This window comes from Eurosta solidaginis, chromosome 1 (assembly GCF_040869045.1).
Source record: "Eurosta solidaginis isolate ZX-2024a chromosome 1, ASM4086904v1, whole genome shotgun sequence".
Classification (NCBI taxonomy): domain Eukaryota; kingdom Metazoa; phylum Arthropoda; class Insecta; order Diptera; family Tephritidae; genus Eurosta; species Eurosta solidaginis.
In genome coordinates, this window is record NC_090319.1 from 394442651 (window position 1) to 394464812 (window position 22162).

General features: G+C 36.2%; 1 protein-coding gene across 8 annotated transcripts in view; it reads left to right on the plus strand.

The window, feature by feature from the left end:
- LOC137238533 (acyl-CoA Delta-9 desaturase) overlaps nt 1-21848 on the plus strand; it is a 149965-nt gene extending 128117 nt beyond the window's left edge. For all 8 annotated transcript variants that reach the window (XM_067763648.1, XM_067763647.1, XM_067763644.1 and 5 more), the window contains 4 exons: nt 11546-11676; nt 11742-12133; nt 12197-12372; nt 21323-21848. In XM_067763648.1, the coding sequence (XP_067619749.1) occupies nt 11546-11676; nt 11742-12133; nt 12197-12372; nt 21323-21483 (860 nt within the window). In that variant the 3' untranslated portion in view covers nt 21484-21848. The remainder of the gene's footprint in view (nt 1-11545; nt 11677-11741; nt 12134-12196; nt 12373-21322) is intronic.
- Nucleotides 21849-22162: the final 314 nt, after the last annotated feature.

Here is a 22162-nt window from a genome sequence, read left to right on the forward strand (position 1 = left end):
GTTTAAATCTACTGAATAAACACACTTTACAAGGTTGCATTTGCAGTTTGAAACAATTTATTACGCAATTTTTTTTAAATTGTTAATTTAGTATATGATAAATTGCGTAAGAAATTGCCCAAATGGTATAAATTGCCAATTTGGTGTGTGTTTGTACCTAGTATTATCAGTCAACTGCCTGACAGGATGTTCAAGATGGCAAATTTTTAGCGTTTTGACAGGATATTCAATATGGCGGGGTATCTTCAGCGGGTGATAGAAAGAGATACAGAATGAGACCACAGGGTAGTCAATTAAAAATCAGGTGAGCGGTTCTATTTGTAATTTTGACGTCTAAGCAGAATTTATCACAATTGTCTTATCCACAATGTACTTAACAGTTCTTAATTCAATAATTATCTGACTTACTACGTAACACCGGGTGTATAAACGAAGAATATAATAAGTCTCAAATTTATGTACCTAGTCGTATGTCTTTGCGTTTTGTTTGGTGTGAAGTTTCTGTGGTTTAGCATTTAGTTTATTTACTTTTGCGAATTTCTAAAATTTATATATGTATGTATTTACCTACTCACCTACTCATGTTCATTGTATATAGATTTGTTAATTGTTTATAACGACAAAAATATTGATGGCAAAGCAATATACAAATCTACATACATACATACATATGTACACAAAAATATAACAATGAAGTCGCGAATGAGTGCTTTTGTTGTTCGTCTTCTTTTGCTTACTAAAAAAGGTATTTATAAATTTGCAAGAGTAAACTTTTAAATTTAAAATTTGAAAATAAACTAGCGGAGATATGTAATACGGGTTGGTGTCGAAATTCTGTATGTACAAAATTCTGCTCTCAAAATTCTGTATTACAAAATTCTGTATTAAAATATAATGTTAAAAATGTTAAAGAGGTCATGTAATTATTTTGAAAAAGTGCGCCATGCACAGTAATTCTGCGTAGAACACCTTTCTGCATAGGCGGCCTTCGGCCGCGCTTATAAAAAAATAACCCTGGGCTATGACATGCCAAGTCCGTATGATGACGTGACGTGATATTTTAAGCTGGAGTCATTGGTGCCGTATGTCGTATCGCTGTATCCGTATCCCTAACGTAATCAGCTGTTTATCGTTACGACGGTAAACCAAAACCCAATTGGTTGGCTACGATACGGTTACGACTTTAGCGGCACCAATAATCGATTGCATGGATTCTCATAAGGTTGGTCGAATCAGCTGTTAAAAGGTTACCGATACGCTTACCGATAAAGCACCAATGTCTCCAGCTTTAAACGAAAAAAATTTTATATTGCCGATTGGATGATGAAATTAATATTAACCCTAGACGGCCATCCTTCGTCAAAACGACTACGCACGATCTTATTTTCACTGTAAATATATTTTTATTGTTCGTGTTAGTGGTGGGTAATGACGCTATTTTTTGAGTGTTAACACAGTAGCATAGGCACACTTTGCAGTGTTAACACATTGTGTTGACACAATTGTGTTATAACTGATTATCGAAAGTCGATATGAGTGTAGGCACAATATCAGAGCACAGTACTGTGTTACTTACCTCTAACGCCACGTTTGACGCCATTTAGGAAGAGTAAATTATGGCAACATTTATCTTCTTTCATACTCCAATTTTTCAAACTCATATCATCTGATCAAGAGGATAGTAAGTGTCCCTGTGGACACCATTTTTTTTATGAAAAAATCAAAATAAAATAAAAATTATGAGAGCGCAGTGAGAATTTTAAAATCCTTTTAAATGTCATTATCCTCTCAACGGGTTTATCTTGTAATATTTGTATCATGTGTATAAATATGTTTTGAGTGAAGTGTCATTGGAAAGCAATACAATCAACACACAAGCACAATGGACTATGTATGTATGTGCACTTACGATCTGAGTGTCATTCTCTGTGCTATAGAGCGTGTTACTGTGTTATGAGCATTTAACAGTTTGAGCGGCATTGCACAGTCAGCTTTGTGCCATCGAGTGTTCCACTGTGTTATAAATTAATCGATAAGTGTGCGTGTGCGTGCCGCACTTTATTGAGTGTTAATACAATAACACAGCACAGTGCTGTGTTACTCAGCCTTAGTTCGTGTTGATCTCCGCTTTCTTACAGCGCTGGTCGGTTGTTTACTCCATAGTGTACCTATACAAGTGTGTCAACTAAGCGATAAACGTCAAAACTACAACGGCCTCGCTCAGCTGATGCAAATCTCAGGTCTAAAGTTGCATTTTTGCTACGTAAGAGTACTTCAAGTTGAGTTGCATTTGATAGTTTAAAAAAACTTTGTAGTATTTACAGTATGAAATAGTTGCATATATTTCCGCGGAAATAAGAATACTAGAAGATTTGTAGCCTGCAACAATGCGGTGACATACGGAAAGCAAAATTTATTTAAATTAGAGTCAAAATATAAAGCGCCACACGTGTAACATGGAAAAATTTCACTTCTAAGGCTGTTTACACAAATGGATAAGGGCAAAATTATATAAACGCTTTGGTCGCTTCAAATCAAAGATAACGTACGGCGTTTCATTGTTTTTCGTATGGCGTTGTCAAAGCGTAGGCACGCAACCAAAGCATTTATGTAAATATTTCGATACTTCGCCCAACAAATGAATTAATGAATGCAACACAACCAAAGCTTCTGTGCAAATCCGCCTTAATTTTTGTAGCTGTGAAAGTCTCCTGCAAATGAAATGGTGCTGTAAGTGCAAACAAATCAAACTCCTATATGACACTACTTTATTTTCTATGTATTTTTCTTGTATTTTCTCTTATATTTTTTGTCGAGGGAGCGAATTAAGTTTCAGTACTGGTGTAAGTGTGTGAACTATATTTAAAAAAACTTACGAAATACAACAAAAATACAACATAGTTCATTAAAAACAAACAAGCCAGTTTGTATTTCGATAGGGTTTTTTGACAATAGGCCGTTTTTTCTTTATTTTTTCTGACAAATGAAAATTTTGTTTTTCGTTTCAAAATTTTGTGCATAAAAACACAACTAAATTCAAAATGTAAATTGTGTGTGCAAATGAGTTTTCAATAAGTGTAAATTTTTCAGTTTTTCATAATTAAGGAATTGACCTCCAGATTCTTGTGTTACACAAATATGCTTTTTTACACTTAAAGGAGTAACCCTCCGTAGTAAATTAAACTTTTAATGAAAATCAATAACTCTGAACCGAACACTTTTCGCCATGATATAAAATTAAAATGCTGTGGAACAGGAGCAACACTTTTGTGACTACATAAACCCTGTTTCAATCTTTTAGGTCTCTGCACAGAACCCTAATTGACCGTTTTCAACCGAAACAACATTGGCAACCCAGATTTTCCCGTTATGCTCACTTAAGCGAGTGCCTGTCAGAAAGAAGTCAACACACTTGTACTTGTACACTATGGTTTACTCACTTTTGAGCACGCAAATCGTAAGTAGATTTTTTTTCGGTTATATTTTATGGCGTAGTCAAATTGACGGAGGATGACGTTTATGTAACTTTATGAGTTCTACGTTAAAGGGCTAACAAAGTCAGTATATGGCTCGAGTAGAAGTATTACGATGGACAACTGCTTTACATCCATACCTTTGGCTCAGTCGTTAGGAAATCACCCGTACAATTTAACAATAGTTGGCACACTCAGATCAAACAAAGCGGAAATACCTTCGGAATTAAAAAAAAGGGACGTAAATGTGAAACGTCGATGTGTTTCTACGACAAAAATTTAACTCTGTTATCCTATAAACCAAAACCTAGCAAAATAGTCTATCTTCTGTTATCTTGCAATGAAAAAGGTATTATTAATCCCGTTTCAAATAAGCCAACCAAAGGGTTTTGCAACGAAACCAAAGGGGGAGTGGACACTCTGGATCCGATGTGCAGCGCAATGAGTTGTTCAAGAAAAACGAACAGGTGGTCATTGTGCCAATTTTTGGTATGTTGAACATTTCTTTTATAAATTCGTATGTTATTTACACATACAATATATTTAAAGTCGGACAGAAGCCTTTAAAACGAGTAGATTTTATGAAAAAGCTTTTCACTAGCCTTATAAATAGTCATTTAGATGACAGACTTAATATGACAACTATTACCACTACGATAAGAAATGACATACTAATTTTACGTCCTGATCATGCTACAAATGGATCTGAAAATATGATACCGGCAACAGAAACTAAAAAACGGAAGATTTGTGCCATGTATCCTTCTTCCACACGAAGAACGACGAAGGTGTTATGCGCAAAGTGCCATAAACACCTATGTGGAGAGCATAAAGTTGATGTTTGTGCATCCTGTATTATCTGAGGTTAGAACTTTAAAAGCTGCCTTTCCTATTTAGTTTTAATTATTTAGTTTTAAGAAACTTAAAGACTTGTATGAGAATTCCTGCCACAAATTGTGATTTTTTAGTGGAGTATAATGGTAAGTACTCCAGTGGACCACATGATCCAACGATTTTTGCAGGGTAGGCCCGTTTCGTGTTATCCGATCACTGATGAAAAACCAAATTCAGTCGAATGATAAATATGAATCTGTCATACTACCCAGTATTTTTAAAATTGTTATAAAACATATGGTCACTAGTTAACATATGTCATTCCAAGTATTCACCGTTTCAGAGCTATTGTGATTCAAAAAATGGATTTCGATTTTGATATTATCGAAAAAAAATTTTACGATACTTTTTTGTTGTTGTTGATTTTGTTGTGCAAATCTGGACATAAGGTTAAAGGGCTTAGAGGGATATCTCAATTCTGACTTAGCTGATGGTGTTACTCAACGTCACTTTGTACAGCCGTATTTCTTTTTCCAATTTTTACCTTAGCAAAAATCTGCTTCGAGGTAGATTTACCAGGTCTGAAGCCGCAGTTGAAAAGTCCAACCAGTTGGAAGGATGATTTCGCAAGAGTTAACGCAGTTTTCTACTATATCTGCATATCGCAGATTAAGGGGCATACAGTGTAACCTCAATAATCAGAGCTCTCTTTAGATATAGGTTACCAGGTCACTGTTTTCTATGGGAATTCACCCTACCCTTGAAACATTTCATATTTAGTCGACTTTTTGGTAAAATTTGGAGTTATAATGTTGGCTAGTAGCTCAAGCTCTTCTATCCACGTCGTTATGTGCCTACTCCTTTCTCTTTAAAAATACGCCTCGATCTCTTCTTCAATTTACAGCAACAACACGGTGAGTTCAGATCTTCCTTTTTCTCAATTTCGTACCTTTGGAAGTGCTCCAATTTTTTTCGCGGCTCGAAGTGCTCTCGCGATGTGGCTTCATGGATCTTTTTTAGTACATTTATCTATATGTGGAATTGCTGTTTTTATATGTTTCAAAATAAATAAAATTTCTACCCACACTTAATTCGTCTCCCTCTCAAAATGCCTCTCTGGCCCGCCCTTGTTTTAATAAGGATGAGTATAATTAAATTAATTATAACTCGCGGGTTCGAATCGAGCTCAAGGCCTAACAATAATTTTTTATCATTATTATTGTTATGATAAATTTTTTCTTAATTGAAAAAATTTTTAAATTAGAATAGAAGAAAGAAAAAATTTAGACAACTGCCAAAGCTCGTTGTATAGATCCATTTCGGGAACTGCTAAATTCCTTCATCGGCAACGTTTAGGCGCGGCTGCTATAACCATTCAGCCATCACAGCGGTTTTTTGTTTGTCTTCATTAATCCTACTTCTATTCTGGTTCGTGCCAATTGATATTCACAACACTGCGACATCTGTTGCAGAATGGATGTGAAAATTGGACTTGTTCGATGGCAATGCCGCCGATTCGAACCCGCGATCTTAAAATCAGTAGGCCGATATAACAACAAAAATTATTAATTATAACTGAAAAGATTTTCGCCTGCATTATTTTCATTAAAATTCAAAATCAAGATCACAAATAAAAATCTATGCATAAATACTTTGGTTCGGCTTTCAATTTTCGTTTAATAACTTTAAAAAATAATTATTAATTTTAATAACTACTTCTTGATTACAACATATTAAGCTAACGAATATGTTGTAATCAAGAAGTAGTTATTAAAATTAATAATTATTTTTTAAAGTTATTAAACGAATTATTATTAAATGGGGAAATAATAAAAAAAATCTTTAAAAAACACGAACTTTCACCGATATAATTTATTGACGACAGTCAATTGTAAAGACATACATATGCACATATGTACATTGTTAATACGGTTGTTCATATACATACATATATCCCTGAGTAAAACGTCAGGTTATTTCGAAAATGCAGTCAATAGTTTGAATTCTAGAGGTTATACCCAGCTCTACTTGCAATAGGAAGACTTCTAGTTCTTAAAGTTATTTTTAACTGAAAAAACTTGTTTCTAAACTAGCTAGCCTTGGAAATACACAGTCCTTGTGAATGAACTTTAATCGCATTTTACTACAATTTTATTTTGGCTATTTAGCCCTTGTTACTGGTAAGTGATGTCAAGTCTTCAACGTAGTGTACATATCTATACTTTTCAAGATCCGATCACGTTCGTCTCGAGATAAAGTAATAATGGACTGCGGCGCTCATGAGGATTCAATGTGTGCTTTTTTCTATGATCCGTATATTCAAATACTATAACTGAAAGCATCTGGACGCACATCAAGTTTGCACTAATAGATTTTGCAATTTTAAAATCAGCATAAGACTGGTATACTCCTGATTGAAAACGACCATCGCGTAGGCTACCCCTCAAACTAAAATACCATTTAGTGGTTTAGTAAAACACAGCTGGCTGAGTATTTGGGCTTGGTATTCCTACTAGTTGTGGACTGGTTTAAACCTAATTAGCTTGACTGCCGGGTACGAAAGCACAATTAAGTATTTTGATACACATTGACAAGAGTTGTAAATAAAGTGATCGAATTATTTGAAATGAGTAGACTTAACATCGGGCAAATTGAATTGTTTTGATAACTTGGCAACAACTCACTATTGAGCAAAAATATTTGCAAATGTTTTTTCATGCCTGTCGGATATCTCTGCTGCGAAATCGGACACTTTTGTAAATTCAATACCTTCACTTTTCATTTGCCTTTAGCAAGTTTTAGCTGTAAAGTTTTGTATTAAACTTTCAATATGACATTTCTGCCGAAAAGTTATACTGGAAGTAAAAGAATGCACAATAACCAACCCAAAACTGCTGATGCTAATAAGGAAGGGCACCTACATTCGTACGTATATACATATATGAATGTAACGAAAATATCGAGCCCTCAAAACCATAGGGTGTACTCTATAATGCGATTTTAAGGTTGTGCTCAGGTACTACCTGCATTGTTAATGCAGTACCGGTGGACCTATAAAATCCATTTCAGAACAATCCATTCCAGTGTGAGGAAGGTACTCGATAGCCAGAAGCTAAAGTGGCTCTCAGAATGACAGAAAGAGGCTGTTCTGCATAGGACTATTGCATACTCCCAGCAAAAATTGACATACGCAGTGGTAAGCAATACTGGCTTCACTCCTGACAGATAAACCTCAGAATAAGGAAAAAGGAGTACATCATACGCCCTATAGTAACGCCTTGTTTTAGGCTTATTTACGCTACAAATAAGCCTTATCCCTAAATTAAACTAAAAAATAAATGTTGACAAAACTTAAAGGCCATAGCAGCTGATGCTCGATACGCCTTATGTAAGACTGATATTTAGTGGGCTATAAGCCTTATATAAAACGCCCTAATACAGCAAGCAGTACCTTATAATAAGGCATAATATAAGCCTTATTTGATTTAGTCCATAAGCTTTAAAATAAGTTATATATTTTTCCTAATGGCTTATAATAAATCTTTATGTCAGCCTTATTTTATTTTGTTATAAGCCTTATACATAAATTAACTTTTATATAATCCTTATGCCTGATGACATAAGTACAGTAAAAGGAGGTCTGTTACCATAAGCCTTAAGCCTTATACCTATAAGGTTCAAATTTTTTGCAGGGTATATTCATAATAACTTTATTTCTACAGGGTATGAGTATATAATTTTCTTCTTATTCTATATTGTTATTATACTCAGCGTGCTTTGCACACAGAGTATATTAACTTTGATTGGATAACGGTTCGTTGTACAGGCATAAAGGAATCGAGATAGATATAGACTTCCATATATCAAAATTAACAGTATTGAAAAAAAATTTGATTGAGCCATGTCCGTCCGTCTGTCCGTTAACACGATAACTTGAGTAAATTTTGAGGTATCTTGATGAAATTTGGTATATAGGTTCCTGGGCACTCATCTCAGATCTATTTAAAATGAACGATATCGGACTATAACCACGCCCACTTGTTCGATATCGAAAATTTCGAAAAACCGAAAAAACAGGATAATTCATTACCAAAGACGGATATCTAGAATACTTTTCATGCCATAAATCGAACAAAAATTTACCAATCCTTGTGAAATTTGGTAGGGGCATAGATTATATGACGATAACTGTTTTCTGTGAAAATGGGCGAAATCGGTTGCAGCCACGCCCAGTTTTTACACACAGTCGACCGTCTGTCCAGCAAAAATCTGAGCAAAAATCGATATATCTTTATTAAACTCAGTTCACGTACTTATCCGAACTCACTTTGAATTGGTATAAAAAATGGCCGAAATCTGACTATGACCACGCCCACTTTTTCGATATAGAAAGTTACATTATTAAAGAAACATGGTAATTGCATTGGTTTATTGACGCAAAATATAACTTTAGAAAAAACTTTGTAAAATGGGTGTGACACTACCATGTTAAGTAGAAGAAAATGAAAAAGTCCTGCAGGGCGAAATCAAAAGCTCTTGGAATCTTGGCAGGAATACCGTTCGTGGTACTACATATATAAATAAATTAGCGGTACCCGAAAGATGATGTTCTGGGTCACCCTGGTCCACATTTTGGTCGATATCTCGAAAACGAGGGCCACTCCCTTTTAAAACTCTCATTAATACCTTCAATTTGATTCCCATATCGTACAAACACATTCTGAGTCACCACTGGTCCACCTTTATGGCGTTATCTCCAAAAGGCGTCCAACTATAGAACTAAGGCCCACTCCCTTTTAAATAATCATTAACACCTTTCATTTGATTCCCATATCTTACAAACACGTTCTAGAGTCACCCCTGGTCCACCTTTATGGCGATGTCTCGAAAAGGCGTCCACCTATAGAACTAAGGCCCACTCCCTTTTAAATAATCATTAACACCTTTCATTTCATTTCCGTATCGTACCAACACATTCTAGAGTCACCCTGGTCTACCTTTATGGCGATATCTCCAAAAGGCGTCCACCTATAGAATTAAGGCCCACTCCCTTTTAAATAATCATTAACACCTTTCATTTGATTCCCATATCGTACAAACACGTTCTAGAGTCACCCCTGGTCCACCTTTATGGCGATATCTCGAAAATGCATCCACCTATAGAACTAAGGCCCACTTCCTTTTAAAATACTCATTAACAACTTTCATTTGATTTCCATATCGTACAAACAGATTCTAGAGTCATCCCTGGTACACCTTTATGGCGATATCTCCAAAAGGCGTCCACCTATAGAACTAAGGCCCAATCCCTTTTAAATACTCATTAACACCTTTTATTTGATTTCCATATCGTACAAACACATTCTAGAGTCACCCCTGGTCCACCTTTATGGCGATATCTCCAAAAGGCGTTCACCTATAGAACTAAGGCCCACTCCCTTTTACATAATCATTAACACCTTTCATTTTATTTCCATATCGTACCTGAGTCACCCCTGGTCTACCTCTATCGCGATATTTCGAAAAGGCGTCTAACACATTCTAGAGTCACCCCTGGTCCACCTTTATGGCGATATCTCCAAAAGGCGTCCACCTATAGAACTAAGGCCCACTCCCTTTTAAAATACTCATTAACACCTTTATGGCGATATCCCGAAATGGCGTCCACCTATAGAACTAAGGCCCACTCCCTTTTAAATACTCATTAACACCTTTCATTTGATTTCCATATCGTACAAACAGATTCTAGAGTCACCCCTGGTACACCTTTATGGCGATATTTCGAAAAGGCGTCCACCTATAAAACTAAGGCCCACTCCCTTTTAAAATACTCATTAACACCTTTATGGCGATATCCCGAAATGGCGTCCACCTATAGAACTAAGGCCCACTCCCTTTTAAAATACTCATTAACACCTTTATGGCGATGTCCCGAAATGGCGTCCACCTATAGAACTAAGGCCCACTCCCTTTTAAAATACTCATTAACACCTTTATGGCGATATCCCGAAATGGCGTCCACCTATAGAACTAAGGCCCACTCCCTTTTAAAATACTCATTAACACCTTTAATTTGATTTCCATATCGTACAAACAGATTCTAGAGTCACCCCTGGTACACCTTTATGGCGATATCTCGAAAAGGCGTCCACCTATAAAACTAAGGCCCACTCCCTTTTAAAATACTCATTAACACCTTTCATTTGATTTCCATATCGTACAAACACGTTCTAGAGTCACCCCTGGTCCACCTTTATGGCGATATCTCGAAAGTGCGTCCACCTATAGAACTAAAGCCCACTTCCCTTTAAAATACTCATTAACACCTTTCATTTGATTTCCATATCGTACAAACAGATTCTAGAGTCACCCCTGGTACACCTTTATGGCGATATCTCCAAAAGGCGTCCACCTATAGAACTAAGGCCCACTCCCTTTTAAATACTCATTAACACCTTTCATTTGATTTCCATATCGTACAAACACGTTCTAGAGTCACCCCTGGTCCACCTTTATGGCGATATCTCGAAATGGCGTCCACCTATAGAACTAAGGCCCACTCCCTTTTAAATACTCATTAACACCTTTCATTTGATTCCCATATCGTACAAACACGTTCTAGAGTCACCCCTGGTCCACCTTTATGGCGATATCTCGAAAAGGCGTCCACCTATAGAACTAAGGCCCACTCCCTTTTAAAATACTCATTAACACCTTTCATTTGATTTCCATATGGTACAAACGCATTCTAGAGTCACCCCTGGTCCACCTTTGTGGCGATATCTCCAAAAGGCGTCCACCTATTGAACTAAGGCCCACTCCCTTTTAAATAATCATTAACACCTTTCATTTGATTTCCATATCGTACCTGAGTCACCCCTGGTCCACCTCTATGGCGGTATTTCGAAAAGGCGTCTAACACATTCTAGAGTCACCCCTGGTCCACCTTTATGGCGATATCTCCAAAAGGCGTCCACCTATAGAACTAAGGCCCACTCCCTTTTAAAATACTCATTAACACCTTCCATTTGATACCCATGTCATACAAACACATTCCAGGGTTACCCTAGGTTCATTTTGCTACATAGTCATTTTCCCTTATTTTGTCTCCAAAGCTCTCAGCTGAGTATATAATATTCGGTTACACCCGCACTTAGCCTTCCTTACTTGTCTTTTTCTTAACTTTTGCAAATTTTTTTAATTTAGAATTTTAACAAAATTATGTACTCTGATTGCAGTTGCCGTCAACGTTTGGTGCTCAAGCATCGGCATCACCGCTGGAGCCCATCGTCTTTGGTCACATAAATCCTATACTGCATCTACTCCATTAAAAATATTATTAGTATTCTTATTCACAATCGCTGGACAGGTATAAATCACAAACAAACGAACAAGTTTATTTAATAAATTCTTTTTTTCTCTCATTATTAATAGCGAGATGCTTACACTTGGGCGCTGGATCATAGGATACATCATAAATTCTCTGAAACGGAAGCAGATCCCCACAATGCTCAACGTGGATTTTTTTTCGCACACGTAGGCTGGCTTTTTCTAACGCCTCATCCCAAAGTAGTGGAAAAACGTAAAGTGATCGATATGTCCGATTTAGAAAAGGATAAGGTGGTGATGTTTCAGCGCAAATATTATATTCCACTTTTTGCTCTGTGTTCCCTTGCGTTTCCTGTGCTAATTCCATGGTATTTTTGGAATGAGAATCTATGGTTATCGTTTTGGATTAACTTCAATATGCGTTTCACTTGCACATTAAATGCCGCCTTCTTAGTGAACAGCGTGGCACATATGTGGGGTAAAAAGCCCTATGATAAGTAAGTCGAAATTTTGTAGTCAAATTAGTCTCTTCTATGAATAAAGAAATTTTAATTTTTTAGAAAGATCAGTCCGGTAGAGAGTCAGTTTGTGGCTTTCGTGGCACTGGGTGAGGGTTGGCATAATTATCATCACGTATTCCCATGGGATTACAAGACTGGCGAATTCGGCAACTACAAACTGAACGTCACGACTGCATTTATCGATTTTTGTGCGAAAATGGGATGGGCCAGTGGAAGTGAGTTTTTATTTGTTTACACATAGAAATAATAATTTCGCAAAACAAAGAAAATAAAATAGTTTTCTTAATTCAGTTAATGAACTTTGCAAACATGAAAAATCCAGTTGAAATAAATTGTATGCATACAGGATGTATGTATGCTAAATGTATGAGAATGTAAGATTCATATATTTTTATATTGAAAACATATTTATTCATACAAAAAGTATCGTGCTGTATTAGTGAAAAGGTATGAACAATTCATTGATACCCCAGAGCTTTGTGCACGCGTGAAATATGCATGTTGTATCAATGACCGCATGTTTGTAGGTACACTTTTCTGAATTTTGTTAATTTTAATGTAGTAGGGAGGGAACAATTCGGTACTATTTTGCTCCTTTTTTACTACCCTAGTCATGTAATGTGCGAGAAAAGCCAAACTCTATATATGTATATCCACATTGCGAACAGGGGCATCAACGAAAAGATAAAACAGATTAAATAGGAAGAAAAAGTAGAGTCAAAAAAGTCAGAGAACTAGATGAAGATGGAGAATGAGCGTAAAAGTAAAAATAAGGGCAATGATTTGAAACAAAGTAGTAAATAGAGTTTAACAGAAAAATTAAGAATAAGATTAAGAGTAACAGTGACAGTTTGGCTTGTATAAGAGCAAGAGCGGGAAGAGTAATAGGAAAAGTGGGAAGCTAATCGAAAAAAAGAAAGGGATAGTGAAATTGAATGAGCCAATTAAGGTAAACTAGAAAACGCAGAGGGGAAAAGAAATAAGAATAGCAATATCTGTCGGATTTGATCATACGGCTGGGAGTATTTCATATTTGTCTAACATGAGCTGTTTAAAATAAAGTTCTGATAAGACAATAAGCCCAGATACTCATCCGCAACTTCATGATATTGATCCAGATCGGTAATCATCTCATTGACGCCAGCAGTATGTTTACATATTCCTTAGTTGTGGACAATGTGATACTTGTGTAAAACTTGGCCATTTCCTTTCAAGAAAATGAAATAAGCTCTCCCGCTAAATTAAATACCGACGGCAGGCATTATTTTTTTGCACGATACTTCATATTTCAGAAAGGAATTAATGGAGTATTTTATAATACTGTAACGAATTTACTTGCAAATCCTCTTATTTGCCTTTCTGCTAGGTTCGTATCGCTAAACTGTTGAATAAATAACTCCAATATTGAATGATGGAAAAATGGCCTTTATTAAAGTACTTCACAACAACACTTATACTTTGCTACTCGCTGGCTTAATAACCAAACTGATTGATAACTCAAATGAAACTCTACTATTGGCCGCCAGATCGCGTGCTTAATCAAACTGATTGATAGCTCAACTCAAACTGAATTACTTTTTACTCGATTGTGCCGCTTTTATAGTTTACGCTGCATACATCTAGGCTCTTCTATTTCCAGAACTATTTCGAGTGTTTATAGTTCTCATATAGTTTCTACTTGTTTACAATTTTCTACTTTTCAGCCTCTCTCAGATGTATGTGAGTTTGTAGTTTACAGTCTCTCGCACACACATAGGCGTATAAGTAAATGCATCTGTGTGTGGCATCTCTCGGCTGCCTTATATATGTGTATACATGATTTGATTATTGACGTAAACACCGCTTAGCATGGCCTTAGCATCGCCTTAGTGATGGTATAGCTTAGTGATGCTAATATCCGTGAAATTATGAGAGCGAGTATTGCCAAGTGCCACTCCAATTTGTTTAATTGTCTTGAAAAATTTATTCGTATTTACGAAATTTATGTATCTACTTAAAACAATTGGGCAACTTGGAGCAATAAACTTATGGTGTTTTCTTTTCTACACGAAAAGTTCGCCTTCACGCAACCCTTCAAAAAGTTCTGTTATGTTGTAAAATCAGCTTAGCCTCAATAGAGGGCATCATTATCTTTTCTCAACAACCTACCCCTAAAAATGGCCAAAAATGCAACATTACTTGCCCTCGCTGCCATTGACGGCGCAGAAAACAGCCCGTCACTTAGCTGATGAATCACACGAAGCTGAAGCGAATGCTATATACGTAGGTATGTACGTATGTGTCGCATCATCCTTCACTCAAAAGCAATTTGCGATCACAGTTGACAGCGAACAATCACACGAACTGCATTTTTTTGTAAAATGGTTACAATTTTTGTTCTTTTCAAGTCATGCAGGGTGGCACTGAACATTTTAAGTGGCTACAGTTTCAGAGGGCGAAGTGAGAACATTAAAAATGTTTGCCCTGAAAGTGGCGACATTTTCGTGTAGAAAAGAAATCACCATTAGATATATCGAGAATTAATGACGACCGTCGACAAATTGGTCAAGCATGCTTTGCCGGTACTGAACTGTTGTGAAGGCAATTTTCAGGATGGTGGGGTTCGACGAAACAGTTGATAATTGTGCGTGTATTAATGATCCATATAATCCAAGTTTATAGCTTCAAGTTGCGTCATCTCTCATCATATCAATATTATTGTTATTGTTATTATATATGCAGTATACATTCCTATGGATCTATGCAGGGATAGTGTTTTCGCACGTATGAACAATACATATGGATGCATACATGTTTTTGTAGTGCTTTTGTATGCAATCGGCATTAATACAACCACATGCATACATAAGTAGTACAAAGGGAGTGCTAGAGTATGCATGCTCCCTGAGAAACTACACGTGTTAAAAAGAAATAAACGTGCATTTGTACTGGTATGCATCCATAGCTGCAATTCATGCCTCAAATACCGTTGTTTCATGCATTCGTTCGCAACTGGGAAGCTACCCAATGTTATAGTAATATATTTTTTCAAGACAAAAAAGAAAAATCAAAGAGTTATAAATGATGTAGGTACGTGAAATAAAATTCAGAAAAGTGCATTTTCATAAGTATACGATTTCATTGATGATTTGAAGGCTTTTAATATTTAGAATTAAATTCTATTGTTCCTGTTTACTTAAATGTTTATAAAATGTTCGTGTAATAATATTTTGTACTATAAAAGACCGGAAGTTGGTCTTATTGTACTAATAATTCCCAAATAAATGAAATTGATATATTATCCACAATTCATGCATGCATAAAACTTTTTCCACCGGAGTACTTATGAATTTTTCATACTTTTTCACTAACACTGCACGCATACTTTGTATGTATATTTTTTCATTTCAAAAATTAGACTTTTATATACTTTTTCATGCATGTATGTATGCTATGCCTTTTGTATGCATACAATTTATTTCAATTGGGTATTCTATCTAAAATCTCTTTGGAGGTTATCGCGCCTTAAATTTATTTATTTTTATTCTAGAAGGAAATTGGAATGTTTCGTTCCGCCATGATTCCTTCTTAGGAAATTAGTTCGAATATTTCTAAAACGCACAGTCATCGACTGATATTCATCGTGAACGGTTGTGTCTAAAGTGCGCTCAGTGAATTTTCGTGTACTCTCCTTTACACCTTCTTCGTTTATAGGTTAACTAAAAAACGTGCGAAAGAACTTCCTTCAATTAAGCAGGTGCAAGCAAGTGCATACAAATTAAAACTTTAAACTTTGAAAGCAATGTCCCAGCTGGGACCCCCTCTTGGGGATAACAGGTTCGCTCTGTTATCCTCAAGCCCCAAATCTAAGCGGAAAAAAATACAAAACCCCCAACCTCTATGTCTAAATGACATTGATTCTTATCCACCCTTACAACCCAAGAAAAAACAACAAAACCCGAAGTATTTGGTGGTAAGTGCAGTGAATTCAGATAAGCCATTAAATAAATATTCATGCTTCGCCGTGCATAAAGCCCTAAAAGGCGTAAGTTCTGAAATCCTCAATATTTCTGAACTCAGAGATGGTAATCTTCTTTTATTTGTAAAAGACGAACAAATCGCCCAAAAGTTCTTAACAACAAAAAAGCTATTTGGAATTTGTGAAGTTAAGATCGAATTACATAATAACCTTAACAATTCAAAAGGCACAATTTTCGCCCCATGCCTTAACGAAGTACCAGACAATGAAATTGTTGATAATTTGAGAGAACAGGGTGTAGTGTCAATTTATAAATTTACTAAGAACGTCAATAACAAACAAGTTCCCAGTGGCGTAGTGCTACTCACTTTCGATATGTACCATTTACCTGAGAAGATTGAAGTCTCTTGGTATACTACCAAGGTAAGGCCATACTACGCAAATCCAATGAGATGCAAAAATTGCCAGCTTCTTGGTCACACAATCAAGCGATGCAAAAAAACTCCTACTTGCGATAATTGCGCCCTCCCTCCCCACAATCCGACAGCTTGTACCCGCTCTCAATGCGCCAACTGCTCTGGTGATCACCCAGCTTCTAGCAAATCATGCCCAAAATTTGTACAAATGAAACAAATAATAACCATAAAAACAGACAACAAATGCTCTATGAGCGAAGCAATCAGAATTCACAGGTCACAAATTCCCCCCACTTTCAATGTAGCTTCCACTACATTCGCTAATATAACAAAAAACAATTCAAGCAATACTCAAGAAAACAATAAAATTGATCAACATTCTCCCAACGAACAAACTATTCAAAAAAACAACAACGTTCAAAAAACAAATGACGACACAAAAGAAAATGAAACAAACAAAAAAATAACACAACACCAAATGTAACAAGTACAGCAACAATGGCATCAGTCGATGACTCGGCAGCGCATGCAATGATTTCCTCCTTTCTCTCACACCTCACTACTCCCTCTCTTACCACCTCCCCAAACCCCTCCCTTCTCACTTCCATAAACCAATCCCTTTTCCCTTCCCTATCCTTAGACTCTGACATGACAGAGCAAATATGATGAAAGTTCTCCAATGGAATATTAACGGACTAATAAATAACTACCCAGACTTAAATATTTTAATTAATGAAAATTTCCCTGAGATTATATCTCTGCAAGAAACGCATATTCCCTTTAATAAAACAGCATATGCCCCAAATAAATACCACAGTTACTTTCACAACAGTGCCCAAAACACTTCTTGTAAGCAAGGAGTGGCTGTATTCGTAAAGAAATCAATTAATCACAAACATATTCCAATAGTTTCCAATATCTCGTGCATAGCAGTCGAAGTAGACATTGGCTTCACCATAACTATAATAAACTGCTACATCCCACCCCACCAACCATTCATTACTAGCGATATTTCGCATATATTGCAAAGATTTTCCACCCCAGTGGTTCTAATGGGCGACTTTAACGCATGGAGTCCCCTGTGGGGCTCCCCTACCACAAATAAAAGAGGGGAACAAATTGAAGACCTAGTACTTTCAAATGACCTCATCGTTCTTAACGACGGTGCTCCAACCCATTTTTCTACCCATGGCACCTTTACTCATCCTGATGTTGTCCTAGCTTCTGCTTCAATAGCCGCCAAGTTTTCCTCCTGTACAATAGATGATCTTCACAATAGCGACCATTTCCCAATCATCATCACCCTCACACTCCCCAAACTATATCATATCAAACCCAGAGCTAAATTCTTAACGGAAAAGGCAGACTGGCCTACCTTTTCCTCCCTCGCCACTTCGCTGTCCAATAATAAACCTCCCCACCCGAATATAAATGCTGAAGCCTCAGCAATAAAGTCTATTATTCGCTCTGCAGCCCACTCATCAATACCCCAAACCAATACTCGTAAATTTTCAGCAAAATTGCCCTACTGGTCAAATCTTCTCACAATCCTTAGGAATAAAAAGAAGGCTTTATGGTCTAACTTCAAACATAACAGAAATGACTTTAATCTCATTGAATATAAAAAGGCCAACGCAACTTTCAGGAAAGAACTGAAGTCTGCCAAGAGGCAGTCACTAGAGCTTATTACTTCTAACATAAATCCATCTTCTAACCCTATGAAGATTTGGTCAGATATAAAGACACTTACAGGATCAAACCAACGGACTTCTATTTCCCACATACATACTGAAGAAGGCCCTCTCTATTCCCCTCAAGACATATCCCAAAAGTTTGCTGATACTTGGTCTGCTTACTCCAATAACTCCAATTTCCATACAAGTTTCATCAATTCAAGGAACGCAATCATCACCGAAAAATATATAAACACGTCACCCACACCTTCAGCCTATCTAATTGAAGCTGACCTCACACTAAACGAACTAGACTTTACAATATCCACCTTGAAAGGAAAAACCCCCGGCGCGGATAGAATATCCTACCCTATCTTAAAAAATATTTCCATCACCTTAAAAACCAGACTCCTAAACCTATACAACAAAATCTTTAACACCGGAATATATCCCCAACAGTGGAAGGTGGCCACAATCATCGCCGTTCCCAAACCCACCAAACCCAATACCCACATTAGCAACTATCGACCCATATCTCTCCTGCCTTGTATGTCCAAAATACTAGAAAAGATGATTGCGGTCCGTCTTATGTGGTACGCCAAAACCAATAAACTTATTTCGCCTCACCAATTTGGCTTTCAAAAAGGACTAGGAATTATGGATCCCCTTCTTTTTTTCGAACACTTCTCTTCAACTGCGATCGCAACACGTAATCATGTTTCTGTCTTAAGTCTAGACTTTGAAAAAGCATTTGATAGGATTGGGGTTCACATCGTACTTAGCGAACTAAAACGATGGAAAATTGGCACCAAAATGTTCAACATAGTAAAATCTTTTCTATGTAACCGAAAATTTACAGTCTGCGTAAATGGACACAACTCCCAAATAGCCAATTTACATAATGGGATTCCTCAAGGATCCCCGCTATCGGTGACCCTTTTTACTTTAGCCTTTACCAAAATCAGCGATATAATAAATTCTCATCCTCTTGTCCAACATTTTGTTTACGCTGACGATGTCCTTATATTTACAAAAATTAAAAATATGAACAAAGTCCAAAACCTTTTCCTGCAAATCCTGAACGAAATAAAAAAATGGTCTGAAATTTCTGGTGCCAATATTTCAACTAACAAATGCTCAACGTTCCACATCTGTAAAAAACATAAATGTTCATTTCCCACCCTTTCCTTTTCTAACATCCAAATCCCACATTCTAACACACTAAAAATACTTGGCTTAATTTTCGATAAAACGCTCACCTATAAAGAACACTGTAAATATGTAAAGTTAAGCTTAAGCAACAGATTGAATATAATTAAATTTTTATCTTCTAAGCATTGTCTATCTCATCCTAACACACTTTTAAATGTCGTAAAAGCATTATTATTGTCAAAAATCGATTACGGCCTAGCAATTTACGGTCACTGTGCGAAAAGCCACATACGGCTTCTAGAAGCACCTTACAACATGGCAGTTAAAAGGAGTCTTCGTGCCTTCCCCACATCTCCAACAAAGGCAATTTTATCGGAAGCGGGCATGCCAGAAATACCCAAGAGAGTTGCTCGTAGTACTATGATGCTCATACCAAAATTATTCTGTTGCAAAAACGAGCTCTTACTCAAAGAAGTAATGTCTGCCCAGCAATGCACTTACAGCAAGCCATCCGCCATCATGCATTGTCTAAACATGGCTGTGAAATTACAAATTGCAGCAACGCCAGCTTTAGTTGAAACTGAGATCGCCCCGCCCTGCGCTTCAATTACGACATCACTTATTAATATTTCACAGAATCATTCCAAACGCTTTACAAGCAACAGTGAATATAGTCAGCTATACGCCGAAGCCGTGCACCCATACAACAAAGATTGGGAGTTGATCTTCACTGACGGATCCAAATCCGACACCAGTACTACATTTGCAGTGACAAATAAACTAGGTGACACTATTGCTGTCTACTCGTTACCGATATACTGCTCGGTATTTACAGCCGAAGCTGCTGCCATACTTGAAGCAGTACGTTTTGCCTCCATAAATGGAAAGAGGAATGTTATCTGCTCAGACAGCAAATCCGTGATAGAAGCAGTTTTCAACCGATCGAACAACACACCAATAGTTATGCAAATCCGCAATATTCTGATGAAGCATACTAACAATATAAAAATAATGTGGGTGCCTGCACACGTAGGTATACCTGGTAACGAAAATGCAGACAAGAGAGCGAAGGAGGCAGCAAACGAGCCCCTACATGTATCCGACCACTTCACCGATAAAGATTTAAAGCTACTAGCTAAAAAAACAATTGAATATACCCAATCAGAGGAATGGAGAAATTACAGCCACCATTACAAAATCTACAATCCAAGTGGCAAACAACCATATTACCCAACAAACTGCCCCACCAATAAAATCAAAACATTCGTGCGACTTCGTGTTGGGCATACAATCTTGACACACTCCTACCTCCTGAACGGCTCCAACAAGCCCAACTGCCCATTTTGCGAATGCAACGATCTAAACATAACACACATTTTAGACAGCTGTCCGAACTTGCAACGACACAGAACTTCAATATTTGGCACCAGTAAACCATCCAGCCTTCTCAGCCACACAGTTGACTGTAATATTGATCTCATCACTAAATTCATATCAATTTGTAATCTAAGCATATAACATACATACATTATACATATAGATTACATATCATATCCATATTATATACAAATTCAAATGTACACTAACTTTTTTTTTTTTTTCTTTCCCTTCCTTTTGTAGTTTATACATACCCATATACATATGTATGTGTATATGGGTATATATATCCCTATAAATATAAGCTTAACCAGTATCTTATACTATAAAAACTTAATATTTAGTAACCTGTTAACTTAAAAAGTAAGCCGAAGGCCCTGGCAGCCAGCGCTTTAGTTTGTAAGTGGAACAATTATTCATAATTGTTTTTCTTTTAAATAAATAAATAAATAAATTTCTAAAACGAAAACCAATTTAGGTGCAGATTTAGCTTTAGCATGATTTGGGTTTAAAATCTGTCGGCTATGTAATAAATAACAAAACAAAATTTCACTTTTGTTTTTTAATAAATTCCAATTACTTTTTGTAGGAAAGTCAGTTTCTGTCGACATGATTAAGCGTCGTGCTGCCAAATGTGGAGATGGAACACGTTTTCTAAACGATGAATTCGCTCATAAGGATCAAGTTTGGGGTTATGGTGATCGAGATATTCCCAGAGAAGACGCTAACGAATTGGCTAAGATGGAATGAGTCATGTACTTGCAAATATGAGCTTTAAATTTATAAACGTATTGATCCAAAGTTTCCTATAAACATTTATAAATTTTATCTAAAAAGCGTTGAAGGCTTTAGAAAAAATGCTTACCACGTACAAATATTTATAGTTCCATTGTGGCTTTATTAAATACCTCAATATATACTTATAAAATAAAAATATGGATTCTATATACTACATACATACTAATAAGTACATGAAAAATACGTGTATTGTGAATAGATTCAGTATCTCATGATTGCCTCATATTTTTTAAATGTTTTTATGTAAAAGTACAGTTATTACTAAATAGCACCTAAAGACCAGAAATATGAAAAATAAAAATGTACCTTGAAAGAGATTTTTGTTTGAATTCAACAGTAAAATGTTTTTCCTGGATAACTTAAATAGTAATCTTGTTTGATAGAGGGTCAAATATTAGGTTTTTCTCCGTACTATGTTTTTTAATAAATATCATACTTCGCAAAAAATTACGAACTTAAAGTGATCTCAACCTTTCCCAAAAATTAAGCGTTTCTAATTTTATGCATAAATATTTTTTACATCGATTTAAAAAATAAAAAATTAGTAACCTCTTTTGCTATAGAAAAAACAAGAGATTTTCCACCTAGAACATTTTCATACATGCATATGTATGTATATCGACCTTTCCTA